The sequence below is a fragment of the Delphinapterus leucas genome, chromosome 10, assembly GCF_059928025.1.
Source record: "Delphinapterus leucas isolate spDelLeu-1000000601 "Yukka" chromosome 10, BTC_Dleu_Yukka2, whole genome shotgun sequence".
Classification (NCBI taxonomy): Eukaryota; Metazoa; Chordata; class Mammalia; order Artiodactyla; family Monodontidae; genus Delphinapterus; species Delphinapterus leucas.
Genome location: NC_143138.1, coordinates 57,628,053 through 57,645,049, shown reverse-complemented (window position 1 = coordinate 57,645,049; position 16,997 = coordinate 57,628,053). Strand labels below are relative to the sequence as shown.

General features: G+C 42.3%; 1 protein-coding gene across 1 annotated transcript; it reads left to right on the top strand.

The window, feature by feature from the left end:
• The first annotated feature begins 31 nt into the window (after nt 1-31).
• ZNF501 (zinc finger protein 501) lies at nt 32-13,961 on the top strand. Its single transcript, XM_089919084.1, has one exon. The coding sequence runs from the start codon at nt 10,301-10,303 to the stop codon at nt 11,114-11,116; it is 816 nt and encodes a 271-aa protein (XP_089775210.1). The 5' UTR covers nt 32-10,300; the 3' UTR covers nt 11,117-13,961.
• The last annotated feature ends 3,036 nt before the right edge of the window (nt 13,962-16,997 follow it).

Here is a 16,997-nt window from a genome sequence, read left to right as displayed (position 1 = left end):
TTGAGTGGTGATTAGAGAGGAAAGGGAGAATTTTCTTGAGGAAGAAATGTGTTGTAGTTTATCTTATGACAGAGCCGAAAGTAAGCTCATCACACGAGATGAATTGTGCCGAAGCACAGCAGTAGAGGGCTGCCGCTCGCTCAGGCAAAACAGCGCCGTCTGTCCTGCTGTGGTAGCTTTTATTAAAGCATTATCTAGGTTTACACTTTAAGACTTGTTTTCTTAACATTTCAGAAATGCCAAAGCAGCAACCTATGTTTTTATTAATTATACAAGCAATAATAGGCTTTCTTGAAAACATGCCGTGCTTCGTCCTTGAGCACAAAAGCAGCACAAAGTTCCCACCACTCTGATTATACTGAGGACATCTCATGGATCAGTGCCCAAAGCACTCAATGCTTCTTCGCAGGCCCCCGGTTTGCCGTGGGGGGGCGGGGCTTAAAGCATTCAGGACTGTTCACAGCTCTGGCTTATTCTCATGCCCCCGGTTTGCCGGGGCGGGGGGCTCAAAGCAATCAGGACTGTTTGCAGTTCTGGCTTATTCACCAGTCCCCAGTTTGCTGGGGGGGGCGAGCTCATGGGTCACGTCTCCTTTCCATGTCCTCAGTTATTCCACTACAGAAATGGGAAAACCTTAGGGGTGAAAGATGCCTAAGTTGATGTTAGAAAGATTTTCTAAAATGGAGTGGAGAACATGGATTAAGTGGAGTTTTTAATCCTCAGGTTAAGAGTGTCCAGTACCATTTTTACTTCCTGAAGAAGCAGGAAGGAAAGGAACGTATCATCTTTACTCTCATCCTATATTCTCACCCTTGCACTATTTGCTCCTGATTTTCTCTCAGTTGCTGGCCCACCATATACCTAGCCACTCCAGCTTGGCCCCAAGTCTAGGAATTGTCCTCTTCCTCAGCCTTCCCTCGTCATATCCAATCAACAACTATATCCTGTTGACATTACGTAACTCCTAAGTCTGGAAGCCATCTCTACTGCTGCTGCTTTATTCCAGCTCCCTGGTTTATTTCCTAGGCGATTTTTATGTTTTCCCAACCAGTCTTGCAGTTTCTTGCCCCACTAGGCCATCTTTCACATTTCTTCTGGGTGGTCTTTGCAAGACACAACTGTGGCAGCTCTGTTGTTCTCTCTCTGAATAAAGTGCTGGCCTCAACGGGCATCTGAGGCCCCTCATCTGGCCCAGGCCCCCTTTGCCGTCCTCAGAGGACATTGCATGTTCTGTTCCATAGTGCAAGTTCCTGTGACTCATCATCTCTGGACTCTACTTTGGCACCTTTGCACATACTGTTTTCTATGGCCTATTTGCCTTCCTTGCTTCTGCTTGCCTGGGAGGCTCCCATTAGTCACTTATGAATGTGCTCAGGCAACATCTCTTCAAAGCTGTTTCTGACCTCACATATTTTTGTATTATTTTTGTGTTTTGTAACTTCATCATTTCATGTATCATGTTAGGTTGTAATGGCTAGTTTACAAATCTTTCTCTTTCCACTGAACTGTCAGCTCCATCAGGGCAGGAGCCATGTGAAATTTATTCATCTTTGTATCCTCAGTCTCTGGCATTTTGTAGGTACTCAATAAATATTTGTTGAGCTCAACTAAAATCAAGTCAGACATTTCTCCATGCCCACCTACAGGTCATGACTTAGGTCCACAGTTATCAGCAGAAAGGAGGTATACATGAGTATACCTGAGCAGAAAGGTGAATACATGAATGTGTCATGAAGCGTTTGCCAGAAGCAAGAATTCTGCACCTTCCTCCAAGGTACAGAGTGTGTGGTCCACTCTGATACTTTTTCTTATGAGATCCTACAGAGAGGATCTCATAAGAAAAAGTAATATGTAGCAAAGAATTTTTTTGTTTTTGTTACAAATTAGGCATTTAAATGTCGCATCATAGTTTAACAAAGTGCTTTCAGATATACTGATGTCAGGGTCAATAGGAAGAGGAAAATCCATGCAGGTGTAGAAGCACAGCTATGTCAATTGGAATATCCATGAAATAAGAGAGACAGGAGCTGAGCAGTGATGCTGGCCTGGCAGGAGAGCAGTTGAGCTGGAAACCCCAACATGGAAGTTTATGTCTTTCCTTGGGCTCTGGAATGATAAAGAATTAGAATGTGTTGCTTATGTTCAGTGTGCCGAAATGTAATTTGTGACTTCAGAAGGACACGGGATGAGGCCACATGAGATCCTCAAAACAACAGAAGGGAAAACAGAAAGATGGTTGGACTTGCCCAAGGTCACACACCTAGTCTCAGGTAAAACTGAAACTCCAGTGTCCTTTCTTTCCCCTCAGATTTCTCTTTACTGGTTGTAATTCTGCTCCATGACGCCTCTTTACTTGTGTCTGTTAGGCCCTACTCCTGAGAATAGGAGAAGCTCACATTAGATCAAGAACTTTTTGGCCCACAGAATAAGACCTTACTGCATATAAGTGAGGGTGAGAAATAAGTTGATTTTACATTTTGACCCCCTCTTTCTTTCCACATAATGCAGAAGTCTAGTCTTGACCCCGGGTAGCTCTAGTTTCACTCTCTTGCAGCTGCTATCTAGAGCAGGGCTAGGATCATTTTAGTTTTGTGGAATATTTTTGGTGTCCATTCCTCCAATCCATTTTCCACCTCTCATTGAAAAATCTCAACCCAAACTGCAGTTAAGCCCCAGATTCCTGTTTCTAACCTGCTCTGCCTAGGGTACCCCACTCCAGGGTTAGTTTCCACCCAGTGGAGCCTGCTGATTTAGAGATTCTTTGAAGCCTAAAAGTTAGGGGGGAAATGAGTAGGCCTAGGCTCTGTGGTATGTGGGATGTTAGGGCTATGGAGGAAGAACCTGCTATCTTGCTGAGACTGACATTGGGTAAAAAGAAAGGCAAGCCTAACATTGTTCCCTGGCGTGTCAGCTAACAGTTCTACAAAGGGTCCCCTTTTAGCTGAAGATGGTTAGTGATGGTTTCAGTCTGGCATCTCCACTCCTGTTTTCAGCATCCTAAATGGATTCCATGTTGGGAAAACAGTCCATCTGGAAATTTGAGCAGGTAACTGCTGCATCTCATTCAGTTATTAATTGTTTACTGAGAGCCTACTCACACTAGGGATATGATGGTAAGCAGACAGCCCTATTTTCCTGAGCTTGCAGATCAGTGGGAATGCCTGGAAGTAGGTCAGGTGCCGCATTGCCCATGCCTTCATCCCTGGGATACATTTGTCAGGATGAGCCCTTATGCGCAAATATTCCTTAATGAAGATCAGCAGGATCTAAAGTTTCCCCAAAGGGGGGCAGAGGTGCTACCTGGAAGACTTGAAACGTCCTGGAAGCCAATTCAGTCAATGGGGGACTGGAGCTGGGATTTGGGGAACATGATAGGACGAACATTTATTGAGCATTTTTCAAGTACCAGAAATTCTTGGTAATTTACACGAGTTAGCCTCATTTAATCCTCACAACCCTGTGAAACTTGGTATCATTAAGGAGTGCGCACAGAGGGGTAAAGTAACGCCCAAGTTCACACACTGAGAATCTGAGCTCTTGTCTTTTGGCTGATTGTTGAACAAAGATCCGGAAGGGTGTTTGCGGTTCCTCTGAGGAAGCCAATTATCCAGCAGGTGAGAATGTGTATAAGAGTGTTCTATAAGCTTTGGGAAAACCTTTAGAAGACCTCTAAAGGACCGTGACCTGGAAAAGAGTTTTTAGGAAGATCAGTGTGTTCGAATTGCTGGGTGAATTAACCTGGAGTAAGAGCTCCCTGTGGCGTCCCCCAGTCTCACTTGCCTCCTTATAAGGAGGTCAGCCTCCTTATTCTGGGAGGAGGTATACTGATGGATTTGCCACCGTTTCTGAGCCGGGGAGGAAGCCCCCTGCCCTCCTAGGGAGACAGCTGCGGTTGCTGGCGCGGCGCGGACTGGTGACGTCATGGCGGCCCAGAGCGCCCAGGAAGAGCTGCGCGGGCGGCCCAGGAGCGCGCAGATGACAGAGGGTGGAGAGGTGTGGCCGGCGGTGCCGCGGGGAGCGCGTGGTGAGCGGAGTCGGCCGTACCCGGCTGCGGCTGCTTCCAGGAGGAACCCAGCCGGCCGCAGCCCCTCTTCATTCCGGCCGAGCAGGGCCCTTTGGAGCGGAGGCCTGGGGACCGGGACCGGCTCACCTGAAGAGGGAGGGGCGAAGGCTGTCCCAGAGCCCTGGTCTGGGAGTCGGGAGACCGGGGTTGCATTTGCATGTACTTGAGCCAGCGAACCCCTAAGTTCCGTTTTCTGTGTTCCAGAAGCGAATACTATTCCTCGCTTTGCCACTTCACAGAGTTGTACGGGTTGATTAAGTATATGTGCAAGTTATCTCTTTCCTTTCATTAAGTTTATATTCCTCTCTAATAGCAACAGGATAGGTGCTGTACAAAGACATCAATAATAATTTAACAGCAGGTACTATTTATTGAATGCTTATCAGTCAGTATTCTTCTAAATACGTTCCATGTGTTAACTCATTTATGCATCATCACCCTATGAAGTAGTTACTATCAGCTCCATTTAACATTTGTTAAAAATGGAGTACAGAAAGAGTAACTTACCCAATATCACTTAGTTAATAAATGGTGGAACAGGGATTCAAACCCAGAGACCACTAGCCCCGAGCCCATGCTATATTTGTTTTCAAGTTTGGTAGAGGAAAGCGGGATGTAATCAGAGTGTTAAACACAGAGTGGAAGGAGCTATAGTAGAGACGTGTGAAATTTTTCCAGAATGTTGAGGAAGTGCCTTGGAAGCCTGAAGAAAACTTTTCCTCAAGGAAGAAATGTAGTGGTTCATACTTGACCTGAATATTAAAATTGTTTAGTAGAGTAACTTAATCTAGTTAGAAGTTTGAAGATAATTAGTTGTTCAGTGTCAAGATGTGCTAGTGGATTGGGATGGATTAGACTGGGAACCGGGTCACTGCCTTTTGATATGGTGGTCTTTCCTTTCTATTCAGAGGGGTTCTTAAAACCTTTCCTTTTAGGAGGAGTTCTTAACATCTTCCAACAGACAACCCTGTCTTTTGTTGGAGATTTTGCTTCACACCGAGGCAGTCTTATTTGCCTGAAATTAATAGTCCTCTGATTGTGGGAGACTAAGTGCTGGGGTGTTGCCCTGCTATTGACTCAGCCTATTCTTAACAAGAGGGCATCTCACTGCTGGACACATAGTAGCTGCTCAGTTAGTACTTTTCACAGAAATGAATAACCAGCTTCAATCAAAGAGGGACTGGAAGGGCTTGATTTGAGGTTCTTGCTCTTTTCCATCTGTTTTTAGAGTCAAAGAATCACAAAGTGTTGGTACTAGAGGAAGCTTTAGATGTCATTTCGTTTTTCATTTCACAGATTTAAAAAGTCACAGTTGAAATTGAGTGACTTGCTTCAGGTCATTAAGCAAGTTAGGGGCAGAGCAGAGACTAGAACCCAGACCTCTTAACTGAGTCCACTGCTTATCTCACTGCCTTTTACTGTAGCCCCATAGTCTTTGATTTCTGAAGTCAGTGACTTCTCCATTAGGTTTGGGGGTGGGGAGGTGCCTTTGGGCTCCAGTCTTATCTCTGGTGGAGGAATTTTTACCCCAGGATGCTTGGTCCTTAAGAGCACCTGCCCTCTTTCTTTGTGCATTGTCACATCTCACTGACTTTTTGTCATTGGTGATACATGCCTACGAGAACAAGGACATTCATTCAGATTTAAAATATTCATTTGGTTAGGGATGGGCTATTCCTGGATTCCCTTGAATCCAGAGTATGAAGGAAGTAGGCTGACAATTTATGGGTGCTCTTTCTCCTCCCTCTGTGCCTCAAATTCCTGCTCTTCCTCATGAGAAGAGTCCCCAGGAGACAAACTGTAGTCACTTGTATTCCTAACAGCTTGTCTCTGGGTAAGTGAAATCTAACTAGAGAGCCCAAGATGGGGCTGCTCAGTAGGCAGACCTAAGGTGGGACCCAGCAGTGACCACTATACCTAAACTCTGCAGACTGAAAACACAGAACCACCCAGAAATGGGACCATCTTACTTAAATCAGATTTAGAGTGGCTTATTGTGAAAGAAGGCTATGGAGTAATTGGTAATAGGATAGATCAGAGTGTGCAGTAATTTTTTTAATATAAATTTATTTATTTATTTATGGCTGCGTTGGGTCTTTGTTGCTGCGCATGGGCTTCTAGTTGCAGTGACTTCTCGTTGCAGAGCACCGGCTCTAGGCATGTGGGCTTCAGTAGTTGTGGCATGCGGGCTCAGTACTTGTGGCTCGTGGGCTCTAGAGCACAGGCTCAGTAGTTGTGGCGCATGGGCTTAGCTGCGGCATGTGGGATCTTCCTGGACCAGGGCTCGACTCCGTGTCCCCTGCATTGGCAGGCGGGTTTGTAACCACTGCGCACCAGGGAAGTCTCAGTAATTTCTTATCACATGAACTTAAACTGCAGTCATCTGGTGGAACACCCTGAAACCACTTGCTGAACTGCTAAGTATGATGCTCTAATGGTGTAGCGGTCAGAAACTGATAGTAAATTATTGGAAGACCCATTGCAAAGGTGATTAAGTGTTTCCTCAGAGGGTATGCAATGGGCTTCTGGCCTCGTTTGGAACAAGAGCTTAAGTAATCACAACTGCCATTGTTATTGGCCATCAGAAGGCAGTGTGGAGCCTGGGTATCTGTTAAAGTAAGTAAGAATAGTACTGGGTGAACTGGATTTTTAGGTAATGGGAACTTTTTGAAGAGATATAATAGACTATTTATGTCCTGCAGAATTCAGTCTAGTCTAATATGTACACATAATACATGTACACATATGTGCCCATATGTGCATTGAGAGATCCTAGAAGAAAATTCATCAAAATACCAACTGTTTCTTTTGGGTGGTAGGATTTCAAGTAATTTCATTTTTGGACTAACTGACTGTTTTACAGAATGAGCTTTCCCCCCCCCCCCGTATGATTAAGAAAAGAAAACCTTTTTATTTTGGACAATAAAAATAAAGGAAATAAAGATGTGGTTAGAGTTTTGGTTTTATGTTTAGCTATTTAAACCACTTAGAGTTTATTTTTGTATATATATGTCCATACTGGAAGTTTATACAGCAGATAAAGATAGATTTACACAAAATAGTCAATATATTAACAACCAGTGTGGTACAAGACTGCCCAATCAAATCAGTCTCTTGGCTGTAAACCATTAAAATTTTTTTTATTGGATTATAGTTGATTTACAATGTTGTGTTAGTTTCAGGTGTACAGCAAAGTGACTCAGTTATACATATACATATATTCATTCTTTTTCAGATTCTTTTCTCATACAGGTTATCACAGAATATTGAGTAGAGTTCCCTGTGCTATACAGTTGGTCCTTGTTGGTTATCTATCTTATATGTATATAGTAGTGTGTGTATGTAAATCCCAACACCCTGATTTATCCCTCCTCCCCATGTTACCCCTTCAGTAACCATAAGTTTGTTTTCGATATCTGTAAGTCTGTTTCTGTTTTTTAAATAAGTTCATTTGTATCATTTAAAAAAATTATATCCACATATGAGTGATATTATAAGATATTTGTCTTTCTCTGTCTGACTTCACTTAGTATGATCATCTCTAGGTCCATTCATGTTGCTGCAAATGACATTATTTTGTCCTCTTTTATGGCTGAGTAATATTCCATTGTATATATGTATCATATCTTCTTTATCCATTCCTCTGTTGATGGACATTTAGGTTGCTTCCTGGCTATTGTAAATAGTGCTACAATGAACACTGGGGTGCGTGTATCTTTTCAAATTATGGTTTTCTCCGGATATATGCTCAGGAGTGGGATTGCTGGATCATATAGTAGTTCTATTTTTAGTTTTTTAAGGAACCTACATACTGTTCTCCATAGTGGTTTTACCAATTTACATTCCCACCAACAGTGTAGACGGTTCCCTTTCCTCCACACCCTCTCCAGCGTTTATTGTTTGCAGACTTTTTGATGATGACCATTCTGACCTGTGTGACGTTATATCTCATTGTAGTTTTTAAAATTTTTTTATTTATTTATTTATTTTTGGCTGTGTTGGGTCTTCATTTCTGTTCGAGGGCTTTCTCTAGTAGCGGCAAGCGGGGGCCACTCCTCATCATGGTGCGCGGGCCTCTCACTGTTGTGGCCTCTCTTGTTGCAGAGCACAAGCTCCAGACGCGCAGGCTCAGTAGTTGTGGCTCACGGGCCCAGTTGCTCCGCGGCACGTGGGACCTTCCCAGACCAAGGCTCGAACCCGTGTCCCCTGTATTGGCAGGCAGATTCTCAACCACTGCGCCACTAGGAAAGCCCCTCATTGTAGTTTTGATTTGCATTTCTCTGATAATTAGTGATGTTGAGCATCTTTTCATGTTCTTTTTGGCCATCTGTATTCCTTCCTTGAAGAAATGTCTGCCCATTTTTTTATTGGGTTGTTTGTTTCTTTTGACATAGAACTGCATGAGCTGTTTGTATATTTTGGAGATTCCAACTGTAAACCATTTGTGCAGATACTCCAGTGTGTACCAGTTGACTCTCAGCCCCAGTAGATTTGTATGTACCAACATGAAATGATCTCAAAGACACATTCCTTGGTGAAAAAAAATCAAATTGCATAGCAGCATCTATACAACGATTTTATTTATGTAAGAAGAATCAAATGCTATTGTGTGTTAAAAATATGGAGAAAAAAGACTGAAAGAATATACTCCAGATTATCTCTGGGAAGGGGGTGGTTTCATTTGGGTAGAGTGGGGTGGTGATGGTTATAAAAATTACTGTCTTATCCTGTATACTTTCATATTATCTAAATATTTTAAGGTGAGGATACATCCATGTGTAACTTGTATAATTAGAAAACTAAAATAGAAGGAGGCCTCAGGGAATAAGAATGTGTTTGTGTCTCCAGACCATCCAGAGAAGAGGTTGCTCTGATGTGTGGTTCCTGAATATCCATTCTCTGATTCTGTGCACCTTTATTGAGAGCATCAGGTTCAAAGTTTGATGCCGTTAAGATTGTCTAAGTAGTCCACTCTTTCTCCAGTTCTGTGCTTCCTAAGGAGTGTCCTGATGACAACAGTTTGGTTCCCCTACAGTTTTTCTATATTGGAGAGAATATATTAACCAGCTGGACATTAAGCATATAAAATTTTCACTGTAAACTGGTGAAGTGACTTTATGTTTTCTACATCACTCTCCTTGTGAATTTGATTAGTACACATCAGATTTTGAAGCATTTTTTGGCTTCAAGGGTGAGGGCTAGGTCCTGGATCATGATGCTATAGTGAAATTACTGTCCAATGGGGGCTTCTTCCTTAAGGACCACCTCTGTCTTATTTTTATGTAAACAAAACAGTGATATCTTATTTTCTTTCATTAAGCAGAACTCTAGTTTTCAAACCTAGATCCTTCCCAGTTGTACCTAGGGGCTGAATGTTTTGGAGAGAAAGAGAGGTCCAAAGAGACACCTATCAAGGTGAGTGAATAGGGAAGGATAGGTGAGATGGACCTAGCAAAAGTTACAGCCTGGATCACCTTTGAAATCTTGAAAGAGGAACTCTTCAATTATCACTGGTCTGCCAAGGTACTGATTATAGGCAACCTAAGGAAATATAATTACTTTTCACCCATTTTTGAGGACTAGAAACGGTAGGTGAGTGGTAATTTTCCCCAACACTTAACTTACCCAAGATTAATATACTTATCCCTTTCACATTCTCCTGCTATTTATCACTCTGGATGATCCTAAATTACCTGGGTCAGTTTTTAGTATTTGAGTGTTTCAGAATCAATTACAATAGGGAAGTTTATAGATTTACCAAAACCTGTCACTTCTTAATCTCTTTCTCCCAATCACCTATTCTAATCTTTTCCCCAGGTCGTTGTGATCTTCTTTCTCTATTACTGAGAAGAGAATAAAAATCAGGACTTCACAATGCAGGTCCTCTCTTCTGCACGGAGGACATTTTCCTTTGTGAATGTTTTTTTCAGGCAAGAAAATCAAGCCTGATGGCACAGTGTTAAATGACTTGAAAAGACATGGAGGGTCAGAGAGCCTGGTCATCAGGGGTTCACATTAGGAGAAGTTGAAGATGCATGCTGAATAAGGACTAGAAGGGGAAATCCTGCAGGAATGACTGGGAGGACACCATATGCACACAGACCTTTCACAGGAGAACAGTGTTACTCTAAGGATAATCATCTTTGAGAAAGTACCTTGTAAGTATTCTGAATCTGAGAGACAGTTTCTTTTAAACTGGAACCTATTAGACACCCCCTTCATCGTGTTACAAAAAGCATGAGTTCCAGCCAGATTTCACTGCAAGTGAAACATCAGAGACTTAAAAGACAGAAGAAACCTTCCAAGTGTAGTGAATGTGGAAAGTTTTTTACTCAGAGATCGTCTCTTACCCAGCATCAGAAGATTCACACGGGAGAGAAACCCTATGTTTGTACTGAATGTGGAACTTGTTTCCGGAAACAGTCAAATCTTACTCAACATCTGAGGGTTCATACGGGAGAGAAACCTTATAAATGTAATGAATGTGAGAAAGCCTTTCAAACAAAAGCAGTTCTCGTCCAGCATCTGAGAATTCATACTGGGGAGAAACCCTATAAATGCAATGAATGTGGCAAAGCCTTTTGTCAGAGTCCATCCCTTGTTAAACACCTGAGAATTCATACTGGAGAGAAGCCCTATAAATGCAGCGAGTGTGGCAAAGCCTTCAGTCAGAGCATATGCCTTACTCGTCATCAGAGAAGTCATTCTGGAGATAGACCTTATAAGTGTATTGACTGTGGGAAAGCCTTTAATCAGAGTGCGTGCCTCAGGCAGCATCAGAGAATCCACTCAGGAGAGAAGCCCTACATATGTACCAAATGTGGTAAAGCCTTCATTCAGAACTCTTCCCTTGTTGAACATGAGAGAACTCACACTGGAGAGAAACTTTTTAAGTGTAGTGAGTGTGAAAAAACCTTCCGCAAGCAAGCACACCTTAGTGAACATTACAGAATTCACACTGGAGAGAAAGCTTATGAATGTGCTAACTGTGGGAAATCCTTCAGGCACAGCTCAGCGCTTGCTCGACATCAGAGGCTTCATGCTGGGGAATAAAACTCGGGATATAACTAGGGTGGAAAGACTTGTATCAATATGAAAACACTTCTTTTATTTTCTAAATTCTTAAGAGATTAGGACTCAAATCTTCGCCTGGGATGAATGTTTTGTATGTTGAGCACAAGGCAATGTGTCGTAAAAATTAAGAAAATAGACTCAGAACTAGATAGTCTTAAGTTTGATGGCTTCTCTGCCACTTAATGGGTGTCTGACCTTACCGCCCTGAGCCTCAGTTTTTCCCATCCTCCCCAAAGAATAATGAGGATACTTACTAGGTTGTCTTGAGAATAAAATGAGTGGTATATAATAACTAACTGCCAGTAATTGGTTTTGAGTGATAGATGTTGCAAAAGTTTATAAATCTGGTTATTGAAAACAAAGGTCAATTTTTTGTTTATCATAATGTATTTTTTCTTAAGAATATCCTTGTAATTGGGCTGTGATTTCATACTTAATCTACAGGCTATTTAAAATATAACATATAGATTTAAATAGGAGAACACATTTAAGACCAGTTTCTCCTTGAAAAAATTCAGATTTAATCAGAGAAAAAAGAAATGATTGGGATTTGAGTGGACATTTTGGGTACTCTGAATAGTTTTATGTAGATTTTGATACCTTCCATTGTTGGGTCTAATTTCACTTCAAGCTCTGGACTTCTCGTTTCCATGAAAAAGGAAGCCTCACTAACACTAACTGAGTAAAAACTCGTGTTCAGGACTTTTGTGTGTGTTTTGAGGTGGAGTGGAATGAGGAGAAGACACAGGAGAATAGAGAGGGGGCATAAGACAGAGAATATAAGCCTGTTGATGAGGACGTGGCTTTATTTGTTTTGAAATCTAGGAGCACAACACTAAAGGGGAGCCTCTTAAGGGAAGAGGAGGGTAGGAGACGTTGAGTTCTTAGGCGCCAGCAGGTGGGGCCTACATGAGAATAGCGTCTTGGGGATAAGCGGGTGGGGATGCCTCACAACAAAGAATGGCTTCTTAGAGCTCAAAAGAAGCAAACAAATCAAAGGATACTTTAAAAAAAACATTTATTTTTGGCTGTGTTGGCTCTTTGTGACAGTGTGTGGGCTTCTCATTGTGATGGCTTCTTTTGTTGCAGAGCACGGGCTCTAGGCTCGTGGGCTTCAGTAGTTGTAGCACATGGGCTCAGTAGTTGTGGCTCACAGGCTCTAGAGCGCAGGCTCAGTAGTTGTGGCACACGGGCTTAGTTGCTCCGCAGCATGTGGGATCTTCCCAGACCAGGGCTCGAACCTGTGTCCCCTGCATTGGCAGGTGGATTCTTTTCTTTCTTTCTTTCTTTCTTTTTTTTTTTTTTGGCTGCATTGGGTCTTTGTTGCTGCACGCGAGCTTCCTCTAGTTGCGGAGAGCGGGGGCTGTTCTTCATTGCAGTGTGAGGACTTCTCATTGCGGTGGCTTCTCTTATTGTGGAGCATGGGCTCTAGGCGCTCTGGCTTCAGTAGTTGCAGCACACAGGGTCAGTAGTTGTGGCTCGCGGGCTCTAGAGCGCAGGCTCAGTAGTTGTGGTGCACTGGCTTAGTTAGTTGCTCCACGGCATGTGGTATCTTCCCGGACCAGGGCTTGAACCTGTGTCCCCTGCATTGGCAGGTGGATTCTTAACCACTGCGCCACCAGGGAAGTCCCGGCAAGTGGATTTTTAACCACTGTGCCACGAGGGAAGCCCTCAAAGGATACTTTTAATGGTGCTTCATGCAATGCTAATAAGCTACTTAAGGTAAACAAGCACATCTAACACTAAAAGGTGCCCTTGTAGGAAAAGTAGGAGATATTTTCCGCATTTCCAGAGTCAGGGATAAAGAAAGAGAAACTTGACTTCCCAAAGTCAAACAGCTAATGTCAGAGTTGAATCTCAGTCTAGATCCTGGTTTTTATAGTACCAAACTCACAGGTAATTTTCCTCACTGAACCTTTCCATTGTGTGAGATGCCCAAATTGTGAAAAACAGAGGAGGAGGTATTTTTTTCAACTTAATGTGTGCTCATTGAAATACATTTATAAAATAAGAGTGGAAAAAATTAAAGTTACATACTTTCACCAAGTACATATACTGAAGTACTTACTTTAATATATTTATTCTAGCCTTTCTTCTCTGCTTAGCTTTTCTTTCTTCCATTAAAAAAAAAAAGTAACTATGGGGAATTCCCTAGAGGTCCAGTGTTTAGGTCTCTGCGCTTCCACTGCAGTGGGCCCAGGTTCAATCCCTGTTCAGGGAACTAGGATCTCACAAGCTGTGTGGCCAAAAAAAAAGTAACTATGATTATTATATTACATCTTGCCATTTGATTTAACATAAGGATTTAGCCATACTATTACAGACTTTCTATAAACCTCGTTTTAATGGTTGCTTATTGACCTGCTCATAATTTACTGTTTCCCTTCTGTTTGTTGTTTAAATTAATGCCAATTTTTTCTTATAAATCAGCTAGTCCACTTAATGCAATGCCTGACACATGGTATGTGCTCACGTTAGCTAGTAAAATTATTAACTCAGCAGTGAAACATGTTTGTATATAAAGCTTTTTCATCATTTAAAATTATTGCCTTAGGATTTTCAGAAGGTATGATCTTTAATTTTATTTTAAAAATTTCATTTTTTTTGACTAGATAATAGAAGCTTATGGTTTAAAATTCTAAAAGCACAAAAGTTAAACAGTGAAAAGCCTTCTTGGCAGCCACCCCAGATAAAAAATATTATCAGTTTTTTGTTTTCCTTCCAGAGATAGATGATTATAAACAAGGAAACGTGTTTCCCTCCTTTTTCTAAAGTAGACTTTTAAAGAATAGTTTTAGGGGACTTCCCTGGTGGCGCAGTGGTTAAGAATCCACCTGCCAATGCAGGGGACACGGGTTCGAGCCCTGGTCTGGGAAGATCCCACATGCCGCAGAGCAACTAAGCCCATGCACCACAACTACTGAGCCTGCGCTCTAGAGCCCGTGAGCCACAACTACTGAGCCCACGCACCACGACTACTGAAGCCCGTGTGCCTAGAGCCCATGCTCCGCAACAAGAAAAGCCACCGCAACGAGAAGCCCGTGCACCGCACGAAGAGTAGCCCCTGCTCGCCGCAACTAGAGAAAGCCCGCACACAGCAACTGAGATCCAACTGCAGGCAAAAATTTAAAAAATAAAAATAAAAAGAGAACAGTTTTAGGTTCACAGCAAGATTGAATGGAAAGTACATGGAGCTCCCACATATGTACAATCTCCCCATTATCAATGTCCTGCACCAGGGTGATACATTTGTTACAGTCCATGAACCTACACACTATGAACTGAAAATTCATAGTTCAAGTTAGGGTTAACTCTTTTTTTTTTTTTTTTTAATTGAAGTATAGTTGATTTACAATGTTGTGTTAGTTTCTGGTGTACAGCAAGGTAATTCAGATATGTGTGTATATATATGTATGTGCATATATATATGTGTGTATATATGTATATATATACATATATATATTCTTTTCCATTATGGCTTATCATAGGATATTGAATATAGTTCCCTGTGCTACACAGTAGGACCTTGTCATTTATGCATTCTATATGTAATAGTTTGCATCTGCTAGTCCCAAACTCCCAATCCATCCCTCTGCTGCACACACCCCTGGCAACCACAAGTCTGTTCTCTATGTCTATGAGTGTTTCTGGTTCATAGATAAGTTCATTTGTGTCATATTTTAGATATCACGTATAAGTGATATCATATGGTATTTGTCTTTCTCTTTCTAACTTACTTCACTTACTGTGATAATCTCTAGGTCCATCCATGTAGCTGCAAATGGCATTATTTCTTTTTTAATGGCTGAGTAATATTCCACTGTGTGTAAATACCATATCTTTTTATTTATTTTTATACAGCAGGTTCTTATTAATGTTTTATACATATTAGTGTATATATGTCAATCCCAATCTCCCAATTCATCCCACCAACACCACCTCCTCCCGCCACTTTCCCCACTTGGTGTCCATATGTTTGTTCTCTACATCTGTGTTAAATACCACATCTTCTTTATTCATTCATCTGTCATTGGACATTTAGGTTTTTTCCATGTCCTGGCTGTTATAAACAGTTTTTCTATAAACAGAGGGGTGCATGTATCTTTTTGAATTATCGTTTTCTCTGGAATGGGATTGCTGTATCACATGGCAACTCTATTTTTAGTTTTTTGAGAAACTGCCATACTGTTCTCCATCATGGCTGCACTAATTTACATTCCCACCAACACTGTAGGAGGGTTCCCTTTTCTCCAACACAGTAGGGTTCTCTTAAGAGTCATGCATCCTATGGGTTTGGATAAATGTATAATGACATGTTTCCATCATTATAGTATCATGCAGAATAGTTTCACTGCCCTAAAAATCCTCTGTGCTCCACCTATTCATCCCCACCTCTTCCCAACCCCTGACAACTACTTATCTTTTTATTGTCTCCAAAGTTTTGCCTTTTCCAGAATGTCATGTAGTTGGAATTGTACAGTATGCAGCCTTTTTAAAAAAAATTTCTTTATTTTTTGGCTGTGTTGTGTCTTCGTTGCTGCACGCAGGCTTTCTCTAGTTGCAGCGAGCGGGGGCTACTCTTCGTTGCGGTGCATGGGCTTCTCATTGCAGTGGCTTCTCTTGTTGTGGAGAATGGGCTGTAGGCGTGTGGGCTTCAGTAGTTATGGCTTACGGGCTCTAGAGCACAGGCTCAGTAGTTGTGGCACATGGGCTTAGTTGCTCCGCGGCATGTGGGGTCTTCCTGGACTAGGGATCAAACCCGTGTCCCCTGCATTGGCAGGTGGATTCTTATCCACTGTGCCACCAGGGAAGCCCCTATGCAGCCTTTTTTTTTTTTTTTTGCGGTACGCGGGCCTCTTACTGTTGTGGCCTCTCCCGTTGCGGAGCACAGGCTCCGGACGCACAGGCTCAGCGGCCATGGCTCACGGGCCCAGCCGCTCCGCAGCATGTGGGATCTTCCCGGACTGGGGCACAAACCCGTGTCCTCTGCATTGGCAGGCGGACTCTCAACCACAGCGCCACCAGGGAAGCCCTATGCAGCCTTTTTGAATTGTTTTTTTTTCACTTAGTAATATGCATTTAATTTTCTCCATGTCTTTTCATGGCTTGATAGCTCATTTCTTTTTTTAAAAAATATTTTTAATTAATTAATGTATGGCTGCGTTGGGTTTTCGTTGCTGCATGCGGGCTTTCATTGCGGGCTTCTTTCTTAGCGGAGCACGGGCGCCAGGTGCACGGGCTTCAGTAGTTGTGGCTCGCAGGCTCGGTAGTTGTGGCACACGGGCTCAGCCGCTCCGTGGCACATGGGATCTTCCCCGACCAGGGCTTGAACCCGTGTCCTCTGCATTAACAGGCAGATTCTTAACCACTTCACCACCAGGGAAGCCCGATAGCTCATTTCTTTTTAGCGCTAAATAACATTCCATTGTCTTGTTGTACCGCAGTTTATTTATCCATTCACCTACTGAAGGATACTTTGGTTGTTTCCAGACTTTGGCAATTATGGATATAGCTGCAATAAACATCTGTGTTCAGGTTTTTGTGTGGACCTAAGTTTACAAGTTCTTTGGGTACATACCAAGGGGCGCAATTGCTGGATCACGTTTAGTTTTTTAAGGAAGCGCCAAACTGCCTTCCAAAGTGGTGACCATTTTGCACTCCCACCAGCAATGAATGAGAGTTCCTGTTGCTCCACATTCTTGTTAATATTTGCTGTTGTCAGTGCTCTGGATTTTAGCCATTTTAATACGTGTGTAGTGGTAGCTTATTGTTGTTTTAATTTGTGTTTCCCTGATGACATATGAGGTGGGGCATCTTTTCTATGCATATTTGCCATTTGTATATTTCTTTGGTGAGGTAT

Coding starts and splice junctions, on each gene's coding strand:
- ZNF501 (XM_089919084.1), top strand. CDS start 10,301: ATGAGTTCCAGCCAGATTTCACTGCAAGTGAAACATCAGAGACTTAAA.